Source organism: Callithrix jacchus, chromosome 10 (genome assembly GCF_049354715.1).
Source record: "Callithrix jacchus isolate 240 chromosome 10, calJac240_pri, whole genome shotgun sequence".
Taxonomy (NCBI): Eukaryota; Metazoa; Chordata; class Mammalia; order Primates; family Cebidae; genus Callithrix; species Callithrix jacchus.
In genome coordinates, this window is record NC_133511.1 from 11,239,301 (window position 1) to 11,264,695 (window position 25,395).

General features: G+C 44.7%; 1 protein-coding gene and 1 pseudogene across 7 annotated transcripts; both read left to right on the forward strand.

Moving 5' to 3' along the window:
* Positions 1–3,522: 3,522 nt before the first annotated feature.
* LAYN (layilin) lies at positions 3,523–25,012 on the forward strand. 7 transcript variants are annotated; one of them, XM_035264492.3, is made up of 8 exons: positions 4,084–4,318; positions 4,960–4,983; positions 7,275–7,572; positions 12,409–12,566; positions 19,907–19,939; positions 20,698–20,781; positions 21,564–21,663; positions 24,078–25,012. In XM_035264492.3, the coding sequence occupies exons 1-8, from the start codon at positions 4,234–4,236 to the stop codon at positions 24,439–24,441; spliced, it is 1,146 nt and encodes a 381-aa protein (XP_035120383.3). In that variant the 5' UTR covers positions 4,084–4,233; the 3' UTR covers positions 24,442–25,012. The 7 variants fall into 7 exon arrangements, with proteins under 7 accessions (XP_035120385.3, XP_054097521.2, XP_035120383.3 ...); XM_035264494.3 differs by lacking the exons at positions 4,084–4,318; positions 4,960–4,983 and adding an exon at positions 3,523–3,810; XM_078339410.1 differs by lacking the exon at positions 12,409–12,566.
* On the forward strand, positions 16,382–19,076 carry LOC100408312 (serine/threonine-protein phosphatase PP1-gamma catalytic subunit-like; annotated as a pseudogene).
* Positions 25,013–25,395: the final 383 nt, after the last annotated feature.

Consider the following 25,395-nt stretch of genomic DNA (forward strand, 5'->3'; position numbering starts at 1 on the left):
CATGTCTGAAGTCAGAAATGAGTTGCTTCTACGTCTGTGAATAACTGGCTTCACATGCCTATGTTTTACACATGTACATAATCCCAGTGCCAACCTCCCTCACTTTCATTCCATTTTCTATGTAATAGAAAAGAAATGATTAAGGATTTGTCCCTTCTGCGTTGTCCAAATGGCAGTCCTACTCAGGGTTAGATGCTCTTCCCCATCCCTCCTTCAAGAGATCTTAGAATAATCCAGACCCCCCTCTGTCAGAAAGAAAGAACTACAAAGTGTGTTCATAGTAAAGTTTTAGTAGCAACGAGTTTATTATCCACCCCAAGAATATTTGCATTTTAAAAGAAAGCTGAATAAAAGGAACAATGGGTAATCCAAGGAAATCAGTTCCCAATGATGAAATCTCGGGAGTCTGACACTTGGGTAAGCAATATATATTTAGGGTAAGAGGGATACCCAGTGTTTGCAGCTCTATTTACGACACCCATTCCCTTCACTACTGGCCTCCACCTGGAACTCTTGGACACAGACTCCATAAGATGCAGCCCCATCCACTGTGCCAGCAGAAGACTGGGTGACCCATTGGTCAGGACTTAGTCACAAGGACACATCAGTCTATGAGGGAGGCTGGAAGTAGTCTTTAGATAATGGGTAGGGGTCATCTGTCTAGTTAAAATTCAGGGATTCTATCACCAAAAGAAGTGGAGAATGGATATTAGGGGACAATGACAAAGTTCTGGTCCACTATTTGAAGAAAAATGTTTGGAACAAAAGGAAGGTAGTCAGGCCTAGGAAAGGAAAATTTTTAAAGTTATAAATTCAAAGCCCCATCCCAGCACCAGTAAGAATAAAAGGTACCCTGTCTGGTTGATATATTTGTCTGTCTAATAGGTAGGTGTTTGTTGTGAAGATGGACACAGCAGGCTATCAAATCCTAAGCTTTTAAATCATATAAATAATTCCTTTCATTCTTCTATGCTGATAAATCTTTTTTGCCCAGAGAGAGAGTATGTGTTCCACAGGCTAATGCAAGCATTAGTTTACCTGAAAATTATATTTCTCAATGTGTAAATATATTAGTCATTTAGATTGGGTTTGAGCTTGTTAAACTAGGAATTGGACCCTGGACCAAGGTAATTTCCCCAAGAAAAATTCTACTTTGGTGAGCTTTCTTGGCAACCAATCTTCCCCTGGTGATATCTCCCCTACACTGCCAAGTGTAATGGTTAGCTATTGCTGCCTAACAAAGGGGTCGAAAACAACATTTATTATTGCTCACACATCTTCAGGTCAGCTAGAAGTTGGGCTGATCTAGGCTTGGCCAGACAACTGTGATTCAAGCTACAGCACCTAGAGCAGCTCTGCCTCTTACTATAAGTTTGTCAATTGCCTGAGGTAGCCCTGCTCCATTTGCCATCTTCTCAGGGATACACATGGACCAGTGGGATATTTAAGGTATGTTTGTCCCAGAGAGTGGCAGAGAAGCAAAAGAAATATGAAGTCTTTTCTGGTCTAGGTTCAGAACTCGGTCATTCTGTTAGCCAAACAAGTCATTCACACGGCCAAACACAAACACAAGAGGTGGGGAAATATACTCTGCCTCTTTAGTAAGAGAAACTGCAAAGCCATACCGTAAAAGATGTAGGTACAGGGAGATGTGCAGAATCGGGGTCATTAGTGTAATCTACCATAATGACGGTATTCCCTAACAAAGTCCATCTGAACCAAGGTTCAGGGTATCAAAGCCAGAAGTCGGGACATGATTTAATAATGTGGACCCAAGTAACAGCTTTTTAAATTTGAAATTAGATGGCCGGGCACAGGGGTTCACACCTGTAACCCCAGCACTTTAGGAAGCCAAGGTGGGCAGATCACGAGGTCAGGAGATCAAGACCATCCTGGCTAACAGGGTGAAACCTCCTCTCGACTAAACATACAAAAAATTAGCCAGGCATGGTGGCACGCGCCTGTAGTCCCAGCTACTCAGGAGGCTGAGGCAGGAGAATCACCTGAACCCGGGAGGCAGAGGTTGTGGTGAACCAAGATCGTGCCATTGCAACAAGAGTGACATGCCATCTCAAAAAAATAAAATAAATAAAGTTGTAATAGATGTTATAATATTAGAAATGAATCCTTTTCAATTGACATTAAGTGCCTAGCTATCTGAACATTTACATATATATTTGCCTTATCAAACACAAAACTCTTAAGGCAACTGTTAATGTTACCAACAGTTAAGTGAAACTTAGGCAAAAGGCCTTGCTGAAGTCCACACAGACATTAAGTAAAGAAGAGCAGGATCTGAAACAGAACCTCAAATGCCAACTCAGTTGCTTCACCATAACAGTTCTGTGGTTGTTTTGATAATCAAGAATTTCGAAAAAGAGTATGTGTTGTATGTAACATTGACGTATTCTGAGACATAGGCAAGGGCTATAAACGAACTTGCCATAAAGGCCAGGCCTCATCCTGTTGAGGCCACTGTGGCCTGCCACAGACTGTTACCTGCCACAGCAGAGCTCCTGCATATTGTCAGCTGATAATGAAATACATCCCACTCCACTGTCACCCACACCCTGTATTCAGGCTGTGTGTCTAGAACTGCAGTGGCTAGAGACCTTAGAAGCATCACTGCTTTCTTGGCTGTTTTGAAAAGCAGGAAAGAGTAGGTAAGAAGCAGCAAGCTGAAACCAAAATCCAGAGGTCGTGGCCCAGATGGGGCTTCTGCTATGCTTCACAGCAGCACGGTGTGGTAGAAAAGGCAGAAAGAAGGCCGGGCGCGGTGGCTCACACCTGTAATCCCATCGCTTTGGGAGGCCGAGGAGAGTGGATCACGAGGTCAGGAAATCGAGACCATCCTGGTCAACGAGGTGAAACCCTGTCTCTGCTAAAAATACAAAAATTAGCCGGGCATGGTGGTGCGCGCCTATAGTCCCAGCTACTCGGGAGGCTGAGGCAGGAGAATTGCTTGAACCCAGAAGGCGGATGTTGCGGTGAGCCGAGATCGCGCCATTGCACTCCAGTCTGGGTAACAAGAGCGAAACTCCGTCTCAAAAAAAAAAAAAAAGAGAGAGAGAGAAAAGGCAGAAAGATCCACCTTCTGCTACTTAGTACCTTAATCTTTGGACGGGTGGCTCACTCTATTACTTGACTATACTTTTTTTGGGGGGGGCGGGGGACGGAGTTTCGCTCTTGTTACCCAGGCTGGAGTGCAATGGCGCGATCTCCACTCACCGCAACCTCCGCCTCCTGGGATCAGGCAATTCTCCTGCCTCAGCCTCCCGAGTAGTTGGGATTACATACTTGACTATACTTAAAAAGCATTTTGTTTATGAAACCAAAGTGAAACGCACCTACTTTAGGAGTTTACAAGAGGCAGCACACATTGAGGGTTCGGAAGCTTTTCCTGAAATAATAGTTTCATTCTTTCCTGGGGGGGCGGGGGCGGCAAGGCTGAACTCCCTAACTATGACCCCACCTCCCAACATATTTCCTGCAAAAGCCAGAATCGTTTCCTTCCTGGGATCTGAGACACCTTTTAGCGTCTGGTGGAAGCCACTCTCCGTTCAGCCGAGAGGGCTCCAACTCAGCCGCGTTCTTTGGACGCCACCCGCGCGGAGTCCCATAACTTTCCCGGCCAGTGGGCACACTGCCTGCGCGAGTCTTTGCTCTCTAATCGACCATTCCTTCCTCAGGTGTCGCCCTTCGTGCCGGGACTGCGGCCCGCTGAGCCCCGGGTGGGAATCCACGCCTCGCCTCTCCCTTCGGCCTGCACCCGCACAGCTGGTGAACTTGGCTGAGGTCCCGGGAACCGAGGTGAGATGTGGCGCTGGTTTCAGGCACACTGTACTCGTCAACAGACTGCAGAGGAGCGAGACCGGAGGGTTCCTCCGGCTCAGGCAAACACGCGTGATCTCCCAGGGAAGCTCGGAGCGGGGCAGGGAGCTGGCCCCTCCGCGACTCGCTCCCATTCGCCTGGCCGAGTGTCTGGCTGGCGCCGAGCTCGCTGGACGACGCTGTCGGGGGCGGGACAGCCAGAGGGGCTGCCCTCCTGCAGTGACGTCCCACCGGGCGGAGGGGCGACCAACTGACTCCGCGCGCTCCCCCCTCCTCCCGTGCGGTCCTTGGGTCCTCGGGAGATGCTGCTGCCGCGGTTGCAGTTGTCGCCCACGCCGCCGCCCGCCAGCCCGCTCCAACGCCGTAGCGCCCGGGTGTCGGAGGGCGCACCCGAGTCGGGCCATGCGGCCGGGAACGGCGCTGCAGGCCTTGGTGCTGGCCCGGCTGCTGGTGGGGCTGCGGGCCGCCACTGGTCGCCTGCTGAGCGGTGAGTGCCCGCGCTGGGGCAGGGGTCGGTGCCGGGGCGGGGGCTGGTGCCTGGGCGGGCTCGGCCAATGCACTCACTGCACCCCAGTTGTTGCCGACCCTCTTCTGGGCCGCCACGCTTGGGACTAGGGAGACGTCCCATGCCCCACTCCCAGTCGCAGCCCTCCGGAGCCTCCGGCTTCCAGGGAGCAGTCGCACGGCGTGGAAGACCCGCTCCAGTTCCCGGGGCCGCCCAGTTCCCTGCGAGTCCTGGAACGGCCGAAACCCGTTCCCGGCCCAGAGTTACAGGGTTAGGTTGGAAGATGTAGGACAGGTGCGGCAGTGGGCAAACCTGCCTCAGTGGGTGCCTCTTCGGCCCGCTCCTTTCCATGCATCGAGGTAGTCCCGGCGACCATCCCAGCAGGGGAGGCTTGCCAGCTGGCCGCTGCCTACCTCGGGCTCGGGGAGGCTGCGGCAGAGACGGCAGGGTAGGGATGCTGGATCCGGTACACCTCGTGTCTGCTGGTGGGGAGGATTGCTGGGTCCAGCGCCTGGAATGAGAGCGCTTAGAGATCGACAAAGAACTCCAGTTAGGGTGGGATGAGCCTCGCCTGACTCCGGGGAATGACTCTCTGCTTCCTTCCTCCTGTTGTGTCACCGCAGCCTCGGATTTGGACCTCAGAGGAGGTACAGTGCTCTGGCTTCTGGCCTCTTTCAGTTGTTCTGCATGTCGAGGGGAGAACATCCGTGCCCTTTCCTCGGGTCCCCATTGCGGGTGCCAACAGGTTGACTAAATGGGACAGAAAAGACAGGGAACCTCCTCCCAATTTAAAGAATGTAAAGTTGGTTTCAGGATGGGGGAGGAGCGCGGGGCGGCAAAAGAGGTGGGAAACTGAATTGAGCTGCTTGGGTTAGGGCTGCGTGGGCTCAGTCCTTGGTCGTGGGGAACAGAAGGCCCTCCAACCCTTCCTCTTCCTGCAAACGAGAAGAGAAAGACACTTCCTGAAAGCAGGGGAGCCAGACAGGCCCCCGGGCCTCCTTCCAGCTCTGACTGTCTCTGGCACTCACCCGCTGACTTGGGATGTGCGGCCAGCCTGAACCATACAGGAAGCTCGCTTAAGGTGTTCTGTTTCCCTTGACAATCCACTGTGGAAAGTGGGGGTTGTCAGGAAGTTCCACTCCGGCTTGTTATGCTGGTGGCAAGGTTGGATATGTTTCTGGGGGCTCATTTGCCTTTTTTCTGCTACCCAGTTTGGAGCCAGCTTTGAGGAATCACGAGTGCCTGGCCCCGCCCCCTTCCCGGGAGTCGGGGACGGGATGGGCAACCCCGCCTTAGCCTCTCTGAACGCCTTCTTGTAAGCCGGTCTGGCTTTTAAGCCCTCCTAATGTGCTGCTGGGTTAGAGTTTCTCTATTAGGAGCAATAGCCAAAGGATGACAGGAAAAGGGAGATGTGGAACTCTCATAACTTGTTGCTCGTTGAGAATTTCTTTATGAAAGTGATGAGAGAAGAAAGAGAAAATGAAGACACTGGAGCTTTCTGGGTAACCTGTATGTGCTCTTTCTCATTTACCACTAATAACTAGTTCTCTCTCCGTGGCCTCTTGCCCTGTATGCTGGCCAGTGTTGGGAATAATGAATGCTATCTGGCTCCCTGCGCAGCTGCAAAACAAGTTGGGAAAATGGGAAGATTCCAGAAATTCTGGGAGGAGACTCCCAAACCAAAATCTTTTACCCCTGGCACTGTGGCAGCATTTCACACCCACAGTCCACGATTTGGCTTTCTCATTGCAGGGGACTACTCCCCGTGTTGATATGTGGTTTTCACTTTTTGAGTCCCCTTTTTTGAATGCTGTGTCTTCCTGTGGACTAGGAAGTAGCTGTTGCTCCTGTATTCCCAGCACCCTGCACAGTGCCAGGCGCAGAGTGTACACTCATAAATGGCGATTGAATAAAAGGAGCAACGAGCCTAATGTCTGTGTTGCAGCAACGCTTCAGTCACGCAGACACAAGCCAGAGCAGTGTGTACTGTGAGCGATTTGTGATTGGCTCCTTGGTAAAATCCCATTTGTTTGTCTGAGATTATCTTCGGCCCATCAGGGAACAGTCTGACAAGACATATTACATTGTCTCCCAGTAAAACGTGAGCCTGGGCTGCAGTGGGGAGCCAGCATTATAGTTCACTGGTCTAGCATGGTTTTGTAATTAGATCTGGGCTTAACACTGGTGACGCTGCTGATCACTGTGTGATCTTGGCCAAATTACTTAACTTCTCTGAGCCACAGTTTTCTCATTTGTAAAATGAGCCATAAACAGTATGTACATCAGGGGACTATGATGAGGGTTACATGAGGTAAAGTATGTAAGTAAGCCCTTATGATAGTTCATGGCACATAGAGTTCGGTAAACTTTAACTATTGTCTTTAGGTCAGGGGACTGACTGTTAGTGGCAGAAAACCCCATGGATCTGATGCTTTTAGCTTCTGCTTACACCAGAGACTGGGTAAACTCTCAGTTCTGCTGCACAGGCAGAGGGTTCCAGAGTGGAGGAGCCCATTCCTGACTTCAGAAAGCCTCTCTTACCTTAAAGAACCACCAGAGACACCCCACTTTAAGCCACATTATCCCCTGAGACTCCCTAATGAAAGTGTTATTTGCATGCCTTTCTGTGAAACGGTAAATCTTCATCTACTTCTCTTCTAAAGGTTAGTCAAAATAAAACATCTTCTTTTTAAGATTCTGTAATGGAACAAACAAAACATGATGTCCCTACACAATGAAGACATCAGAGTTTAAATCACTTCATCTCCGTGCTGGAAGGAGTATTAATTTGCTCTGAGAACCCTAACTGACGTGATAGCAGTCCACTGATGTTACCCAAAATTCCTACGCAGGGATCCTTCCTTCAGATGCCTCCATGCATCCTTGCCCCAGTACACTTTTAGAGACACTGAAATAGGTTTGCTTCTTTTTTCTCTAGGGCAGCAAGTCTGCCGGGGAGGGACAGAGAGGCCTTGCTATAAGGTCATTTACTTCCATGATACTTCCCAAAGACTGAACTTTGAGGAAGCCAAAGAAGCCTGCAGGAGGGATGGAGGCCAGCTAGTCAGCATCGAGTCTGAAGATGAACAGAAACTGATAGAAAAGTTCATTGAAAACCTCATGGCATCTGATGGTGACTTCTGGATTGGGCTCAGGAGGCATGAGGAGAAACAAAGCAATAGCACAGCCTGCCAGGACCTTTATGCTTGGACTGATGGCAGCACATCACAATTTAGGTAAGTGTGTGGAACCCAGAGCGGCTGACTCACTTGACATAACGTAAAAAAGAGGCAGGCTGGATCCACAGTGCCAGATCAGTGGGAAGAGAAGACCAACCAGGCAGGCCTCTGAAGGGGAAGTAGCACCAGAACAGCTGCTGACCAAAGCAGTCAGTGCAGGTGGTGAACTCAGCCTTGATTTGTGCCCAACTGATGTCCAAGGAGCTCTGTTCAGGTGAGCACAGCCCAGCAGCCTTGTTCCAACAGCATACAATGCTTGAAGCCAGTGGTTCTGGCTCTCTGGCCTTTTGGACCAGAACCTCACTGAGAGACTGAAGCTCCATGGGGCTATGACTCAGGGTGAGACTCCAGTCCACAGGAATTGTAATATGGGCAAGAAATCAGAGCCAAGATGTAACTCTGTGGATTGGCCAAGAGTAGGACCTCAGAAAGGCTGCAGTGTGTAGGGACCTGCTAAACACACAGCATCAAGACTCACTCATACCCCACCCTGGCAGCATGACATTGCCCTCTTCTCTCCCTAAGAAATGCAGTGACCTAGACAAACACCTAAAAAATATCAAAATTAAGAGACAGGCATGAGACTGGGAGAATGTGTGTAACAAATCCAACAAAGAGTTAATATCTTTTTAAGATAAAGAGTTTATGTGTCAATAAAATACTAAGACCCCAAAACATAAAGAGACAGAAGACCTGAGCAGTTTATAAAATAGAAAATCTAATGGTAAACAGTCATATGGGAAACAGTCTAAACTCATCAAAAGAATGATGATTTTAAAACATATTCTTTAGTATGTACCTACTATGTACCCCCAAAATTTTAAAAATTATGTGTATATATATATTTGTGTGTTTGTGTGTGTGTGTGTGTGTATTTACCTATTATATTTAAGGCAGCACATCAGCATGTATCTTAGTGCACCCACTCCTGCTTCTACCCCTTGGCTCCCAGGCCCATGTATTCTTATTCTTGGGAACAGAGGACTGTATAAAGGGCACTTGAATTATTGCCCCTTTCAGAAGTCCAGTGTATTCAACTTGCCACCAGGTGCCACACTGGTGTCCTCAAGTGTTGGTGCTGTGTCAGAGACTTAGCGTTGGTTTCTGTTGCTGGAAGTTGAACACTCAGCAGTAGCAGTAACTAGATTAGCCCTGGTGAGTGAGGGCCAATCTGTTGAGCCCATGCACAGCTTTCATCTCTGCCACTGCCTGTTAGTTTCTATTGTACTAGCACTGGGGTGGCTGATAACAGGCTGGCTGGCATTACCTAGCCGAGTTATTTTGTCCCCCTGGTTTTGCAGTACCTCTTCTACAGTAGATATTCCCTGGTGGTCTTTAACATCTAATGGAAAGAGTTGCATACTTTATGTTCACTTCTCTATGTATATTCCTATCCCTCCATCCAAAACTTATTAGTCCCCAATCTGCTGGTCTGTTTCCATTTAGACTCTTGATCAGCTGGGCATGCTGTTTACCTTACCCCTGAGTTCTTGTATATTCTAATCTCCAATAGTTTCCCTTTCCTTACAAAGTAATTAATTAGATATACCAACTAAACTCAGCCTTGATTTGTGCCCAACTGAACTCAGCCTTGATTTGTGCCCAACTGATGTCCAAGGAGCTCTGTTCAGCAACTAAAGCTCTGGCCACTGGGAGGATGTTCCCCTACTGCTTTCAAGGCCACCTCAGTGGGACTGCAGTGCAGCTGCTTTCCATTTCACTGTGTACTCTCATACTTAGCTGATCGATCCTTGAACCAGGCTCAGGCTGCCTGTATCAGCTAGTCATAAGGGATTGCTCCATGCAATCACAGGTGTGAGCTAAGGAAGAGGCTCTGGTCCCACAGTGGCAGATGTCTTGGAAGTCTGCTTTACCTGCTCATACAGTGCTCTTTGGTCTTGGATATACCTCTCCCAGATCGATGCCGGGCTTGCCCAATCTCTAATTAGGTGTGTCTGACAGTACCTCGCTCAGGATAGGCAGGTTGTACTACGTAGTCTCTGGTGCTCCTTGCCTAGTAGCCAGCCAGGAATTGTTTCTCAAAAGGTGACTAATTTCCAGCTACAGATGGTATGGCCTTGCTTCAAAATCCTAAGTGTCTGTGTTATTATTCTCTCACTGAGGCTTGTCACAAACTCAGTGTGGCAGTATTTTTCCCACCACTGACATCTGTAATAATAGGATCTGCTGCGTCATATGGCCCAAGTGGCAAATCTGCTTGCACACAGCCTAGACCCAATTCAGGGTTCTTTTCTGCTATGAATCCTACTCAAAAAAATGGCCGTCTTTCATGTCACCTGATTTATGGGCCAGAGCAGTATTCCAAGGTATGAAATATGCTGCCCCTAGAGCCCCAAGAGACCTACCATGTGCTATGCTTCAGGCTTCAAATTACTGCAAGATGCAACATTTGTTCTTTAATTTGAAAGGGATGTTCTGGTATTCCCTAGATCACTAGGCACCCACACATTTTACTGAAGTAGTAGGCTCCTGAATCTTCATAAGATTTATCTGCAATCCTCTGGAGTACATAAGTCTTATCAAAACATCCAATGTACTAACCACTCTCGCTCATCTGTTCCAGTTAGCACGATGTCAGCAATACAGTAGGCCAGCATGATTGTCTGCAAGATGTCTAGGAAATCCAGATCTCTTTACACCATATTATAACAGAGGATGGGGAAAAAATAATATAGCCTTGAGTCAGGACCATAGTATATACTATTGTCCATTCCAACAGTTTCAGATTATCTTTCTGATACAGAAGGAAACGAATGTGTTCACCAGATCTCTATACTAGGTACCCAAGGGCATGTTAACCTGCTCTAGCAAAGACACCATATATGGCACAGGCAGCTACAACTGGGCTTCTACTTGGTTGAGTCTGTGCTACTCTGTTATCGCCTTTAGGATCTTCCTATTTGGAAGATCAGGATTTGGTATTTTCAGGAGTGAGACTAGTGAATTAACTAGAAATATAACGGGAAACACCACTCTTGCATTCTCTGTGTCTTTAAGGATGACACTACTTCCTGCCTTCTTTCCTTGGATAAGATATTGTTGTTGGTTTATTGTCATGGCAGGAGTGGGGAGGCATGCAGGTTCAAAGGCTTCCCCACTTGACATTCTCCACTGTGATAGCTCTTGCCCCACAGGTAAGTAGACCAAGAGATGTTGCAGCTCAACCTGCCCATCATAGGCCAAGTAACCAATGCCGAACTGTACCAACTATCAAATGTCTATTCAATTCACGTATCTGGGGACTTGGGAATGACGACTGGTCTGGTCCTGGGCCAGACCTCTGTTTAATACCTGTCCCCAGTGTGCTCCTCCTCTAATGGGTAGCTTTGATGACACTTTAGGTCTGAGTATTTATGTCAACTAGCACCTTGTGTCCAACAGCCCTAGTAATATTTGGATATTCCCTCTTCCCCAGTGGATGGTTACTTGAGTAAATAGCCATGGGTCCCTTTAGCGGAAAAATGGGACGTTATTAGCATGTGCACCTGCCATGGTGTTGCAGGGTCCTTCTTACTGGAAACCTGGCATCTCTATCAGTGAGTTCTGGGTCTGAAAATTGGCTCAAGTATAGAAATTATATGCCAGACATAATATTCAACCTATAAGACAAACTAATGTAAAGCCATAAGGCCAATGCAGAGGAGAACAAGGCAAGTCAGGGTAGGAGGCCCAACAGAGCTGAAATCTGGACTGGAGATAACTAATGAGGTGCTCCCAGCTGTCCAGGCATAGTGTTTAAGGAGTGTTTATTGTAAGCTAAGCTATTTTCCAGGAAATTCAATCCAGTGGGTGCAGCAAAGGATCTTTCTTCTAGTAGACAGTAACACAGGCCTCAAGCAGAGTCTTACTGTGGTGCGACAGAGAAAGCTGTCTCTTAGTGTCTCTTTCCTTCGGAGGGCTCTGGCAAGATCTAGGCAGAGCAGCATTGCCTGCTCTGAGCATCAGGAAAAGATCTGAGCCCCAGAAAGAAAACAGCTCAGGTGACTAACCAGACAGACTACAAAGCCCATCCCTGAGTCAACACATGGAGTGAATACTCACAGATGTAAACTCTCCATAAGATCCAAGACTTTCCCCTGGCACCCTCACATCCAACTGGGTGGCAGCACCATTTAATTTCAAGTGCCACTGGATAGTAGTGTAAGGTTGCTAATGCACCCCTCTGGGGCGCAAGGGAGACAAAGACAAGACATCTGGAGGTGGAGGCTGAGGGGCTCATCAGCGTGACCAAGTGGAAACGACTTAAAAACTGAAAAAGACCAAATGGTCCTTTTACTTTTGTCCCCACCTCTTCACCTGTTTTGACAGCCTCTGTGTTTTAGAATGCCTTGCTCATGTGCTTGAATTTCTTATCTACTTCCCAAAGCCGAGTTTGGTGGCTATTGAAAAGCAGGGAGAAATTGGAGCAGGGCAAGCTCTGGATGAGGTAAGTCATGTCTCTTCTTAGTGCATCTGAGCTCTAAAAAAAAAAGACAAACAAACCCAATTAGCAAAAAGCAAGAAAGAGATAGGATCATCCAGCCTACCCCTGCTAGCTGCTTTTTCTCACAATTACTTTGCAGACATATATAGTGACAGGTTCCTCCCTGCAAAGAGGTCGTGGCAAATGTCAGATGATTGATTGTGACGTCCATATGAGAATGCCTGTGGCTCTACTTATTGGCAGTACTTCAGTTCCTCCCTCTCTCTGTATGGTGTTCTGAGGCAGAACCTTATGTTTATGGCTCAGTGGGACTTGATGGGAAAACAAAGGCTTTGAAATCTTAGGAGATCCTCCTCCAGTTGCCTCCACTGCTGATTCCTTTCCTACAGGAACTGGTATGTGGATGAGCCATCCTGCGGCAGCGAGGTCTGCGTGGTCATGTACCATCAGCCATCAGCACCCGCCGGCATCGGAGGCCCCTACATGTTCCAGTGGAATGATGACCGATGCAACATGAAGAACAATTTCATTTGCAAATATTCTGATGGTAACGCATCCTCTCCCAAGCTATGTGGCTGAATTCTCAACCTCTCCCATTTCGTGAGCAGCTGCTAATACCAAGAATTTGTCATGTGGTCTCTGAGAAAGCTTGTTGCAAATGCCAGCGACATAAAACCTTAGGAGTTCTTGTAAAGGGCAATGTAATGACAGCTCCTCACTGAGGAGTAATCCTAGCAAAGGAAAGATGATCAGACATTAAGACAATGGACGAGAAAAAGGAAAGGTCTAATTTATGTGGGATAAAGCAAGTCTTACAAGAACGTCAAGAAATAAAACAGCCCTCTAAGTGGACAGCCACAAATGATTACTCTTTCCACATGTGAGGTTGGCTGTAGGGGCTTAGAATAAGCTGGCCATTGCTCATACAAGTCTTCTACCAGCTCTGTGAGATTATTTCCTGGGGCTTTAAGGAAGCAGGATACATAGGTAAATGATAGAGTACACCAATTGCACTTTCACTGGGCAGAGGTAGTAGGTACTTCGATGAGCAGATTTAAATTCCCAGACCACCCTGTATATAATGCCTTGCAAATTCAACTTACATTTGCTTTCAGATCTGTTAGGGTTTTAAACTGGCTACAAGCCTGTAGTTTCACTATACTGGGGTTTCCGAGACTTCTCCATTATAACTGACATATTTGAACTTGAACTGATTCTTAATCTGCTCCTGAAGTTCCTCACCTCCCTGATGCCAACAGCTTAACCCCAGCTCTTCATTCTCTCTTGATAGGAGTAGAGTGACTTATTAGTTATATCTAGTTTGGGACTAAGTAATCCTGTCATTTTTAAGTTGTTTGAACTGGACTATGGTTTGGTGGCAGTTTTTCCTGCTAAAAGATGTTTTTCTCTCTTCTTATCCTCTTGGATGAATTATTCTCTCCAGTGACCTGGCCGTCCCCACCATACAGCGTTGTCTCAGGCAGGGAGATTGCAAAGACCTAGGCTTAGCAAGTCACCATTATGAACCAGCGAAAGCAAAGCACTAGTTACAAACTGGCTTTCCATCACTTTTGTTAATTATATTCTATTATTAATAGCTCCGTGGTTTAAGTCTTTGCACTTCCTTTAACAGTTTTTGAAATGTGATATTTTGAAATTTGCTTTAATATCATTTTATTCTTGGACTTGGCACTTTAAAAAAAAATCACATTCTTCATTACTTTTGCTATTACACTGAGTGCTGGCAGGAAAAAGATGGCACACACAGAGGATTTAATGAAGAGAGTGTAATAAAAAGGACATTTGCTGAGGTGCAGGCGAAGAACAGAGGTGGTAAAATATCCAGGGACTAGCTACAGTGGGAAACTGTTACTCCCAGGCCTAAAGGAGTAAAAGGAGGGAATGGTTTTAGCAGAACCCAGGAAAATCTTGGGGTCATGAAGGAGGACCCACCTAACAGGAGCCATTACCACAAAATGCAGCTACTATCAAACCATGCTGGTGTGGGATGGGGGCATGGGGAATGACCACTGAGACCTCTCTTTCCTCCTATCCTCTGATCTTCTGCCTTTGTCTCTCATTGTCTAAGTCCAATTAGAGACCAAAGGACGAGGGAACAAGGATGCCCCATTGAAACAGTTTATAGAGCTTAACCTCCCAACGCACAGAGAAGGACAAAGAATGGATCCAACAGAGGGAGGTGGGCACATGGAGAAAAACTAACACACTACCTGTATGTGGCCACCCCTGCCCAGAACAGTTCACATACTTTAGCATGCTGGAAGAGGATCAGCGTGACCAGACCCTTGCTAACCTGTCCAGTTCAATTTTCACCACTCTAACTCCTTCCCCATACTTTTCCAACACCTTTGTACCAAACGGAATCCCCCAAGAGCTCTTAATTGCTGTTTCCTGTGCTTAAAACACCCCTTTCCCAGCCAACTCATTCTCACCCTCTGGCTTCAAATCAGGCAACACCTTCTCTCCTAACAGCTCCTAAGTGCAACTGGTGATCCTGGGTTGGATCCTGGACCATGATGTGATGATTTTATTTAAATGGCATTATTAGGAAAATTGGTAGAATCTGAATAAGGTCAGTGGATTAGAAAATAGTATTATAGCAATGTTGATTTCGTGGTTTTGATCATTGTACTGCGGTTATATATGTAAAGGCCCCTCTCCCTTTGAAAATATGGATGAAAGTGTTTAGTAGTAAAGGGGCACCATGATGGCAACTTGTTTGCAGGAACAAAGTTACATATGTGTTTGTGTTTCTGTGTGTGTGTGTGTATGCATGTATGCGCAAACACACACATAAACATATGTGTATGTGACACAAAGAGAGGCAGAGAGAAAGAGGAGAGATAAGAGAGAAGGAGAATAATTAAGTAAATGAAATGTGATAAAACGATAAGGTGAAGGATATGGGATAATTCTTTGTACTATTCTTGAAATTTTTCATAAATCTGAAAATATTTCAAAATAAGACAATAAAAAAGCAACTTCCTTTGAAAAGCCTTCCAGCGCCCCTCAAAGCTAGGTTTGATGCCCCTCCTGTAAGGATTGTAGCACCTCACACACACAGTACTTTAACTGCCCAAGGCTATCCCCTCCACTACATCATTGGCCTGAAGTCTGGAAACTTACCTGTTTAACCACTTGGTGGGTTAGGGAAGCTCACTTCTTTGGTTCCAGCAGGAGGGCGCATCATCCCAGTATACCAGAGTGGCAAGAAACTGGGCGATTGGTAATATAGAAAACTAGATTCGAGAATATAATCATGTAGAGTAGGTGGCATGCTAGTGATATCTGAACACTTGCTTACTTCTGGGGTATGCTAAAGGCACAGGCCTCTTCAGCAAAAATCAGAAACCAATTATGAGTCAACGCAGATGCACATGCAGGGATTGGTGTGAACGCTGCATTCATGTGCTGTTTAATTTTGCACTGTGGATTGAAGTACGGAGGGACAACAGTATGAGAAGATCGTGTATTGAATAGATCATATTACATATGCCGGTGTAATGTCACAAAATCAACGTTAATTAATATTCTCCTGTATTTCCAGATTTTATTGCCATCCTGTAGAATATAAGCTCCTTAGAGGGCTGGGATTCTTTCTCATTTGCTGTTTTATCTCTGCTGCTGAGCACAGTTATGTCGCCTTATTATTTTAATTTTCATTTGAATTTATTTGGTTGAAATCCCTTTACAGCTACTTATTAGCTGTGAGATTTAGGCAAGTCACTTAATCTCCCCAAATCCTGGTTTCCTCATGTACAAAACCAGAATAATAATAAGGTCACCTCACAAGGCTGTTATTTGGATTAATTGAGCTCATTTTTGTAAAACACTTAGAAGAGATCAGGCACAGTGGCACATGCCTGTAATCCCAGCACTTTGGGAAGCTGAGGCAGGTGGATCACTTGAGGTCAGGAGTTTGAGACCAGCCTAAACGAAATGGTGAAACCCCATCTCTACTTTAAAAAAATGCAAAATTAGCCAGGTGTTGTGGCACATGCCTGTAATTCCAGCTACTTCAGAGGCTGAGGCAGGAGAATTGCTTGAACCCGGTAAACAGTGATTGCAGTGAGCCAAGATTGTACCACTGCACTCCAGACTGGGCAACACAGTAAGACTCCATCTCAAAAAAAAAAAAAAAAACACTTAGAACTGTTTCTCTCATATAGTGGGCATAGTATAAGTGGGTTTTTAAAAATAAATGGGTTGTTCGTGGTCCCAGTGGGGAGAGAAGGAGGAAGCAGGGAGCAGGGCGGTTGAGGGGGGACCCACCTAGGCTGCTACCCCTGCCCCACCACCGCCTCTGCTTGTGGAATGGGGTGTGAGTCCTGGGCGCGAGCCAGCAGCAGCGCCGCTGAGGGAGGGTCGGCGGTGGGAGGGCGATGGCGGATTTAGACAAACTCAACATCGACAGCATCATCCAACGGCTGCCGGAAGTGAGAGGGTCCAAGCCTGGTAAGAATGTCCAGCTTCAGGAGAATGAAATCAGAGGACTGTGCCTAAAGTCTCCTGAGATCTTTCTCAGTCAGCCCATCCTACTAGAACTTGAAGCACCACTCAAAATATGTGGTGACATCCATGGGCAATACTACGATTTGCTGCGACTTTTCGAGTACGGTGGTTTCCCGCCAGAAAGCAACGACCTGTTTCTTGGGGACTATGTGGACAGGGGAAAGCAGTCATTGGAGACAATCTGCCTCTTCCTGGCCTACAAAATCAAATATCCTGAGAATTGTTTTCTTCTCAGAGGGAACCATGAATGTGCCAGCATCAACAGAATTTATGGATTTTATGATGAATGTAAAAGAAGATACAACATTAAACTATGGAAAACTTTCACAGACCGTTTTAACTGTTTACCGATAGCAGCCATCGTGGATGAGAAGATATTCTGCTGTGATGGAGAATTATCTTTATCGCCAGATCTTCAATCTATGGAGCAGATTCGGAGAATTATGCGACCAACTGATGTACCAGGTCAAGGTCTTCTCTGTGATCCTTTGTGGTCTGACCCCAATAAAGATCTTAGGCTGGGGTGAAAATGACAGAGGAGTGCCCTTCACATTTGGTGAAGAAGTGGTTGCAAAAATTTCTCCATAAGCACGATTTGGATCTTATATGTAGAGTCCATCAGGTGGTTGAAGATGGATATGAATTTTTTGCAAAGAGGCAGTTGGTCACTCTGTTTTCTGCACACAATGATTGTGGAGAGTTTGACAATGCAGGTGCCATGATGAGTGTGGACAAAACACTAATGTGTTCTTTTCAGATTTTAAAGCCTGCAGAGAAGAAGAAGCCAAATGCCACGAAACCTGTAACACCTCCAAGGGGTATGATCACAAAACAAGCAAAGAAATAGATGTCATTTTGACACTGCCTAGTTGGGACTTCTAACATAGAATATATGACCGTCATTTTTAAGATTGTAATGTGTACTGGTCAGCTTGCTCAGATAGATCTGTGTTTGTGGGGGCCCTTCCTTCCGTGTTTGATTTAGTGAATGGTATTTGCTGGTTATAACAGCAAATGAAAGACTTCACTCCAAAAAGTGTTTTAATTCTCTATTCCTTTTGCAAACAGTTTTAATGATGGTGTTAAAGCTGTGGACCAGGCGCGGTGGCTCAAGCCTGTAATCCCAGCACTTTGGGAGGCCAAGGCGGGTGGATCACAAGGTCAAGAGATGAGACCATCCTGGTCAACATGGTGAAACCCCGTCTCTACTAAAAATACAAAAAATTAGCGGGGCAGGGTGGCGCGTGCCTGTAATCCCAGCTACTCAGGAGGCTGAGGCAGGAGAATTGCCTGAACCCAGGAGGCAGAGGTTGCAGTGAGCCGAGATCGCGCCATTGCACTCCAGCTTGGGTAACCAGAGTGAAACTGTCTCAAAAAAAAAAAGCTGTGCACCCCAGGACAGTTTATCCTTTCTAAGGGGTAAGTGTACAATTGATCTTTTAATTCAGTACAACCTGTAATCATGTAAATGCTCATTTCCTTTAGGACACAAAGAGAGCCCTAGGGTGCTCTGAATCTGTACATGTTCTTGTCATAAAATGCATACTGTTGATGTGAACCACTGTGAACATTTTTTATTTGAGAATTTGTTCCTTTTCTTATAAAGCCACAAGTCCTACTCCTGTGAAAACCCATTAATCTAGGAATGGATTGATCCACTCATGAGGGCAAAGCCCTCATGCCCCAATCATCTTTTAATGACCCACCTCTCAATACTGCCCGAGGGTGCTCTGAATCTACATGTTTTTGTCATAAAATGCATACTGTTGATATGAACCACTGTGAACATTTTTTATTTGAGAATTTTGTTTCAAAGAGACTGCTTTTTCCTCTCATTTTCTTGTTATGTACAAACTAGTTTTTATAGCTATCAACATTAGGAGTGACTTTCAACCTTGCCAGCATCACCGGTATGATGTATATTTAATTAAAGCATGCTTTTCCCCTACCGTATACTTAAAATGACGATTACAGCCATTCTTTTAAATATCTGTGACTCTTTCCTAAAGCCAAAGTTTCTGTTGAATTATGTATTGACACACCCCTAAGTACAAGGTGGTATGGTTGTGTATACATGCTACCTTCCTGGGGATTCAAAAATACGTTCTTGATTTTGAATAGTAATTAGTGATACAGTGCTGTTTAAGCTACTCATGATTAAAGGTAATAACATTTTGTACAATTTCCATATAGTCTATTCATTAAGTAATCTTTTTACAGTTACATCAGGCCTGAACCCATCCATTCAGAAAGCTTCAAATTATAGAAACAATACTGTTCTATACAAGTGACCGATTATGCTTTTGTTGGCCTACATTCTTTATTCTGCGGTGAAGTTGAGGCTTATAAGTTAAAACAAAGGATCTAACCAGTTTATACAGAACTCACAGTATCTATCTATGACTTTTTTAAACTCTGTTTGAAAAGAAATCTGTTTCTACAGATGACCGTGTATAATACCATGTGGTGAAAATGAATTCAGACTTGTTAAATGATGAACTTGTTAATAAATAAATAAAAATAAGTGGGTTTACATCACCTATACATACACACACACTTATGGGAAGATGACTAAAGTTTGCATCCTTTCTGAGTGAAACTTCAGAATGGGCTTGACATCCTGACCTTCGGATTGTGATTTTTTAAGGTCTTTTCATCAAAGACCCTGTCCCTGGGAACACCACAGCATCTGATTGGCATAAGAGACTTATTGCCAATACAACAGGTGGACATACTCCCAGTCAAAAGCAAAAACATTTTATGTCAGTTGTCTGTTAAATCTGATATTCTCAAGACACTTTGAAATACTGAGTACAGTACCTCAGAGCTCTAGATCACCAGCCTCTGTCTTGGTGCTGGCCAGTGGTCTACTGAGCCCCTAAACACTTCCAGTACTTGGAGATCAGTGTTTGTTGCCCTCTAAAACATTCCTACTATAAACTGATAAAATATCTTAGACAACTCTAAAATAATCCAGGCCAGGAGTGCAAGGAGAGAGCTCGAGTAGGCTGTTGGTGAAATTAGATTAGCTATATATCCATAGGAGTTGAAGCTGTGTACACAGGGTACATTTCACCAGTCTCTACTTTTTTGTATATTTGGAAATTATCGTATTTAAAGGTTTCTAAATACTTTTTGAAAAATAAAAAAAGCACTGAAATAAAGCTGGGGAAGGTTAGTCTTTGCGCAAAAGCAATTCTTTTGATTTACTGGCCCAGTTCCTGATATCTGATAAGAACAAATAAACTTTATTGGAGGAATCAGCAAATAAATGGGTACCAAGCTGTGGCTGATTTCATTCAGATGCCTTGAAAAACTACTTATTATGTTTGGTTTTGTTTCTTTCTGCTGCAGAGAAACCAATAGTTCCTTCTACAGAAGCTGAAGGTAAGCCTGTCCTTTGAAATTTGAGTTAACTGGGGCTGTTTAATATCCCTTCTTCACAGGTTTAAAGCCATATGTCCTTTGGACCAGATTATTCAACAGAAAAACTTCTGGTATTAACCCAGGCAGTTGGGACAGGTATAGGCACACCTGGCCTTGACAGCTAATTTAGTCATCTCTCTTTCTAATGGTGTCTGTTTCCCTCACAGCTGAAAAGCAACAGTTACAAATTCCGTTTCAGCAACAGTTACAAATTCCGTTTCAGCAACAGTTACAAGTTCCATTTCAGCAACAGTTACAAATTCCGTTTCAGCAACAGTTACAAATTCCGTTTCAGCAACAGTTACAAGTTCCATTTCAGCAACAGTTACAATTTCTGTTTGGGGTGTTACTTGTCATTATTGACAATATGAAAGGAATAATTTAATGAGACCCAAAAAATGAGCCAAACTGATCATTTATGTCCTAGAAGTGACTCATGGGCTCTTCCCCTTGACAGTTTGGTATTTTATGTACCTTGATGTCAGCTGCCTGTTGATTGTTTTGGTACCAGATTCTTGACAGCAAGGGTCTCCAAAAAGACAGACAAATTAAACCTCTAGGGCAACAAATTCAACCCTTTACTTTTCTATGTTTATAGATGGTGCTGGTCAAATCGCTACTGCTTTTTTGCATCCCAATTTGAACATGGTAGGACCTCAAAGAATACATGAATTAGGATGCCTTTCTCCAAGTTCACAAGTCCATGTGTCTCTCTCCAGGTGAGGGAACAGAGCTGACAACACTTGTACTTCTAGGAGAAACACAGGAAGAAGATGCCAAAAAAACATTTAAAGAAAGTAGAGGTCTGTACGAAACTCTCCTGGGAAAGATGAATAATGAGACTCCCTTGATCACAAATGACCCATGGCTGAACTCCCTACTTTGTCCTTTCCCACATCTACCTAATAGAATAGACAGGGCATGTGTGGCTTTAAAAAAGCTATACTAAATGCTAGGCTTCGTCAATGAAATATGCAAATGGAACTATCCTAAGATGACTGGGGTGATCAGACAGGAGGTGAAAAATTTGCAAGAAGACAGAGACTTGGGAGCCACTCAGAGATCAGGCGGGGTGAGGTGGAGTGAGGGCTGAGAGAGAAAATGTAGAGAAATAAGAGCAGAAAGACCCAAGCTGTGATGCATAATATCTATGATTAATATTCATCAATACTGCCTCAGTGGCCCCTGCTTTACTAAGGGAGGACAAAAAAAGAGGGACTCCTTTTTCTCTGAAAAAAAAAAAAAGAGGCTTAATTAACAAAAGTACCCTTCTGATATTTGCAAGAGACCCACAAATTTAAACTGATTTTCATTATCACTTAGGGTAATAGGATAGGTAGAAAATTCTCATTCGTTGAAATCAGAAGACTCTGCTAATTGGCTAGATGTGTCTCAATCACCTAGGAACAAGCTCTTTGGAATACTCTCTCTTGATTAGGCTTGTTTTGTTTTTTATTTTTTAATTTCGGTAGATTTGGGGTTACAAGTGGTTTTTGATTATTATGTTTTTTTAAGCCTGTTCTGAAGCACAGAAAAACAAAACAAAAAACAACCAATGCTGATCATGTGCTTTCCTTCTTTTCAGAAGCTGCCTGGAATCTTGCCTACATCCTCATTCCCGGCATTCCCCTTCTCCTCGTCCTTGTGGTCACCACGGTTGTGTGTTGGGTTTGGATCTGTAGAAGGCAAGTAAAACCTTTGCTGTGTAAACCTTTGCATCTTCTGCCCTCTTTGAGATTTGCATATTGCCTTGTTTACTTCATTAAAAGCCACGGTAACACCAAGAGTGTCACCACTGCAGATTTGAGAGTAGATTCTCTAACAAGCCAGGGCATTCGGAAGTACTGGGCATGTGTGCTTAGCTGTGATTAAGAGAGTGATCCTACATGCTTTACCGTGTGTATATGGAAGATTTTAAAACAACTTAAGGGCGAAATTGCATTATTCACCTCCTGTGCACCCACATGTCACCCAGCAAAAATGCTCTCTTGAATGTATGCCCTCGCTCTGAACATGCTTGTGGGCTGAGTGAAGAAATGAATAGTGAGCCACGTGAAAAATGACTGTTGCAAAGCGTTCTGCAAAACATCTGAAACTAAACCACTTAATTCAAAATGAAAAAGCCAAATTCCTTTTAATTGACTTTTCTTTTAATTCAGTACACAAGTATAGAGTGCTATAAAATAGCTACATTAGGTGGCATCAACAATATCTGTATATGGTCAGGATCATGTGCTACTTTTTCTTTCTTTTTTTCTTTCTTTCTTTCTTTCTTTCTTTTTGGTACTGAAAGCTCTTCTTAGTTACCTTTTTATTCTCCATCAGCATGGTATATGGCGAAGATGTCTAGTGTTCCCATTTTTCAACTCGAAAACTAAGGCCCAGTTTAAGATTTGACTCCTTTTAAAGATCAATTTGAGTTGAATTAGTAAGATTCCAACGTAAAATCTATTTCAGTTAACTGTAACTTCCTGACAGGATTATTATAAGTATTAAGGTAGTTAATGCTTGCAGAATAGGCATATGCTAAGCACTTCAAAATGATAGCTATTGATAGGATTATTTTATTAGTTATTTCCTTTGAATCTAAAAGTAGAATTTAGTTCAAAAACTTACAAGTAGATTTTCCAACTGCTTACTCTGCAGTTGGTTCTTGATTTCCCTTCCTGACCATCTATTCTGCAGTTCACCAGGATTTGGGAATTGTGACTCTAAAGCTGGGGTGTCTGTCTATCCCAAGGGTTTTTGTGCCCCAGACCCCAGCAGCAGCCTGGTGAAGCCCATAGACTCCTTCCAGAACAATATTTTATTTTATTTTATTTTATTTTATTACTATTTTATATATATATTTTTTGAGACAGAGTATTGCCCCGTCACCTAGCCTGGAGTGCAGTGGCACAGTCTCTGCTCACCACAACCTCCACCTCCTGGTGGTGGTGATACTAGTGCCTCAGCTTCTCGAGTAGCTGGGATTACAGGCACATGCCACCATGTCTGGCTAATTTTGTATTTTTAGTAGAGATGGGTTTCACCATGTTGGCCTGACCTAGGTGATCTGCCCACCTCAGCCCCACTAAGTACTAAGATTACAGGCAAGAGCCACCACACCTGGCCCAGAACAATATTTTAAAAGCATAAAATACAATACATTGGGTTACAAAGGGAGCAATCATACTGTTATATAGTTTAGCAAAATATTTCCAAAAATGAATAGTGATTAGTAATACATGTACTCCTTTATTAACATGTCTTTATTTAGTGCTGGGTATAATTATTATAATTGTGAAGTAGAGATAAGGGTAAAATATTTCAAGACATCTATAACTGTGATATGAAAATATAATTTCTAGTAGTGATCAAGTCAAAGATATTATTAATCCTGCTCTGTTTTATTGCTTACATTCATAATGGAAGGACATGCTGAATTTCACTTATGGATGAGTTTAGTTTTTTTGTTGTTTTGGGTTTTTTGGGTTTTTTTTTTTTTTTTTTTGAGACAAGGTCTCACTCTGTCACTCAAGCTGGAGTGCAGCGGCACCATCATGGCTCACTGCAGCCTTGACCTCTTAGGTTATCCTCCCACCTCAGCCTCCCAAGTAGCTGAGACTACAGGTGTGCACCACCATGCCTGGTTAATTTTTGTATCTTTTGTAGGGATGGGGTTTTACCAAGTTGCCCAGGCTGGTCTCAAACTCCTGTGCTCAAGTGATCCACCTGCCTCAGCCTCCCCAAGTGTTAGGATTACAGGCATGAACCATGGCACCCAGCTGAGTTTTTGTTTGTTTGTTTGTTTGCTTTGTAATGTGATTTTTTTTTCTATTCAGTTCTATCCCTGGACCCTCCAGGGACTCGAGGGACCCCAGGATAATAACCCTGACCACTCTTGGGCAGCAGTGAATGACAGATACACAATCACTTTGAACATAACGTCTCCCTGGTTGGTTCCCTCCCACCTTGAAGCCCTGGCCTGTAAGTTACATAGGTGAGACATGCAGCAGGTGACTGCCCAGGGCTGCTGCCTCCAGTCTGAACAGGAAGCACAGGGGTATTCTCAATCACCTGGTCTGAAATACTCAGCCCTTGTTTTCTTTCTTCCTAGAAAACGAGAGCAGCCAGACCCTAACACAAAGAAGCAACACACCATCTGGCCCTCTCCTCACCAAGAGAACAGCCCAGACCTAGAGGTCTACAATGTCATAAGAAAACAAAGCGAAGCTGACTTGGCTGAGACCCGGCCAGACTTGAAGAATATCTCATTCCGAGTGTGTTCGGGAGAAGCTACTCCAGATGCCGTGTCTTGTGACTATGACAACATGGCTGTGAACCCACCAGAAAGTGGGTTTGTGACTCTGGTGAGCGTGGAGAGTGGATTTGTGACCAATGACATTTATGAGTTCTCCCCAGACCAAATGGGAAGGAGCAAGGAGTCTGGATGGGTGGAAAATGAAATATATGGTTATTAGGACACATAAAAAAACAAAACTGACAAGAATAGAAAAGAAACAATAAGCAAAACTCTTATTTTCTATGAGGAAAATATGCAGAAAGTCTATGCACAAGCTTGGATCAGGTCCTGTGGTTGAGCATGTAGCCCCCACGACCTCCTGTCGGACCCCCACGACCTCCTGTCGGACCCACACGACCTCCTGTCGGACCCCCACGACCTCCTGTCGGACCCCCACGTTTTTGCTGTATCCTTTATCCCAGCCAGTCATCCAGCTCGACCTCATGAGAAGCTACCTTGCCCAGGTCTGACATATAGTAGAGTCTCAATAAATGTCACTTGATTGGTTGCCTCTGACTTTTAAGGGACAGTGCTTTACCTGGCAGTGATAAAGATGGGCTGTGGAGCTTGGGAAACCACCTGTAAGTTCTGTTTTCCTTGCTCTATGCAGGAGCACATATCATCACACAGACAGAAAATACAGAATCTTTTCCAAGCCCACGTTTCAAAGCCCAGGCTGGCCTGCACATCAGCAATTCTCATATCTGTTTTTTTCAAGGAATAAAATCAAATAAAGAGCAGGAAACAGAGTGTTAGTCTCTGTCTACAGCCCTTCCTCTGCGTGTGGCCACAGGGGACTTTTTCCTTTTTTCTGACAGCCAAACTTGGAAATATCTGACTACTTTCAAAACTAAAAGTGAGGCCAGGCACAGTGGCTGATGACTGTAATCCCAGCACCTTGGGAGGCCAAGGTTGGAGGATAGCTTGAGTCCTGGAGTTCAAGACCTGCCTGGGCAACATAGCAAGACTCTGACTCTACAAAAAATTTTAACATTAGCAGAGCACCGTGGTATGTGTCTGTAGTCCCAGCTACTCAGGAGGCTAAGGTAGGGGACTGCTTGAGCCCAGGAGGCTAAGGCTGCAGTGAGCTAAGATCATACCACTGCTCTCTAGCATGGGCAACAGAATGAGA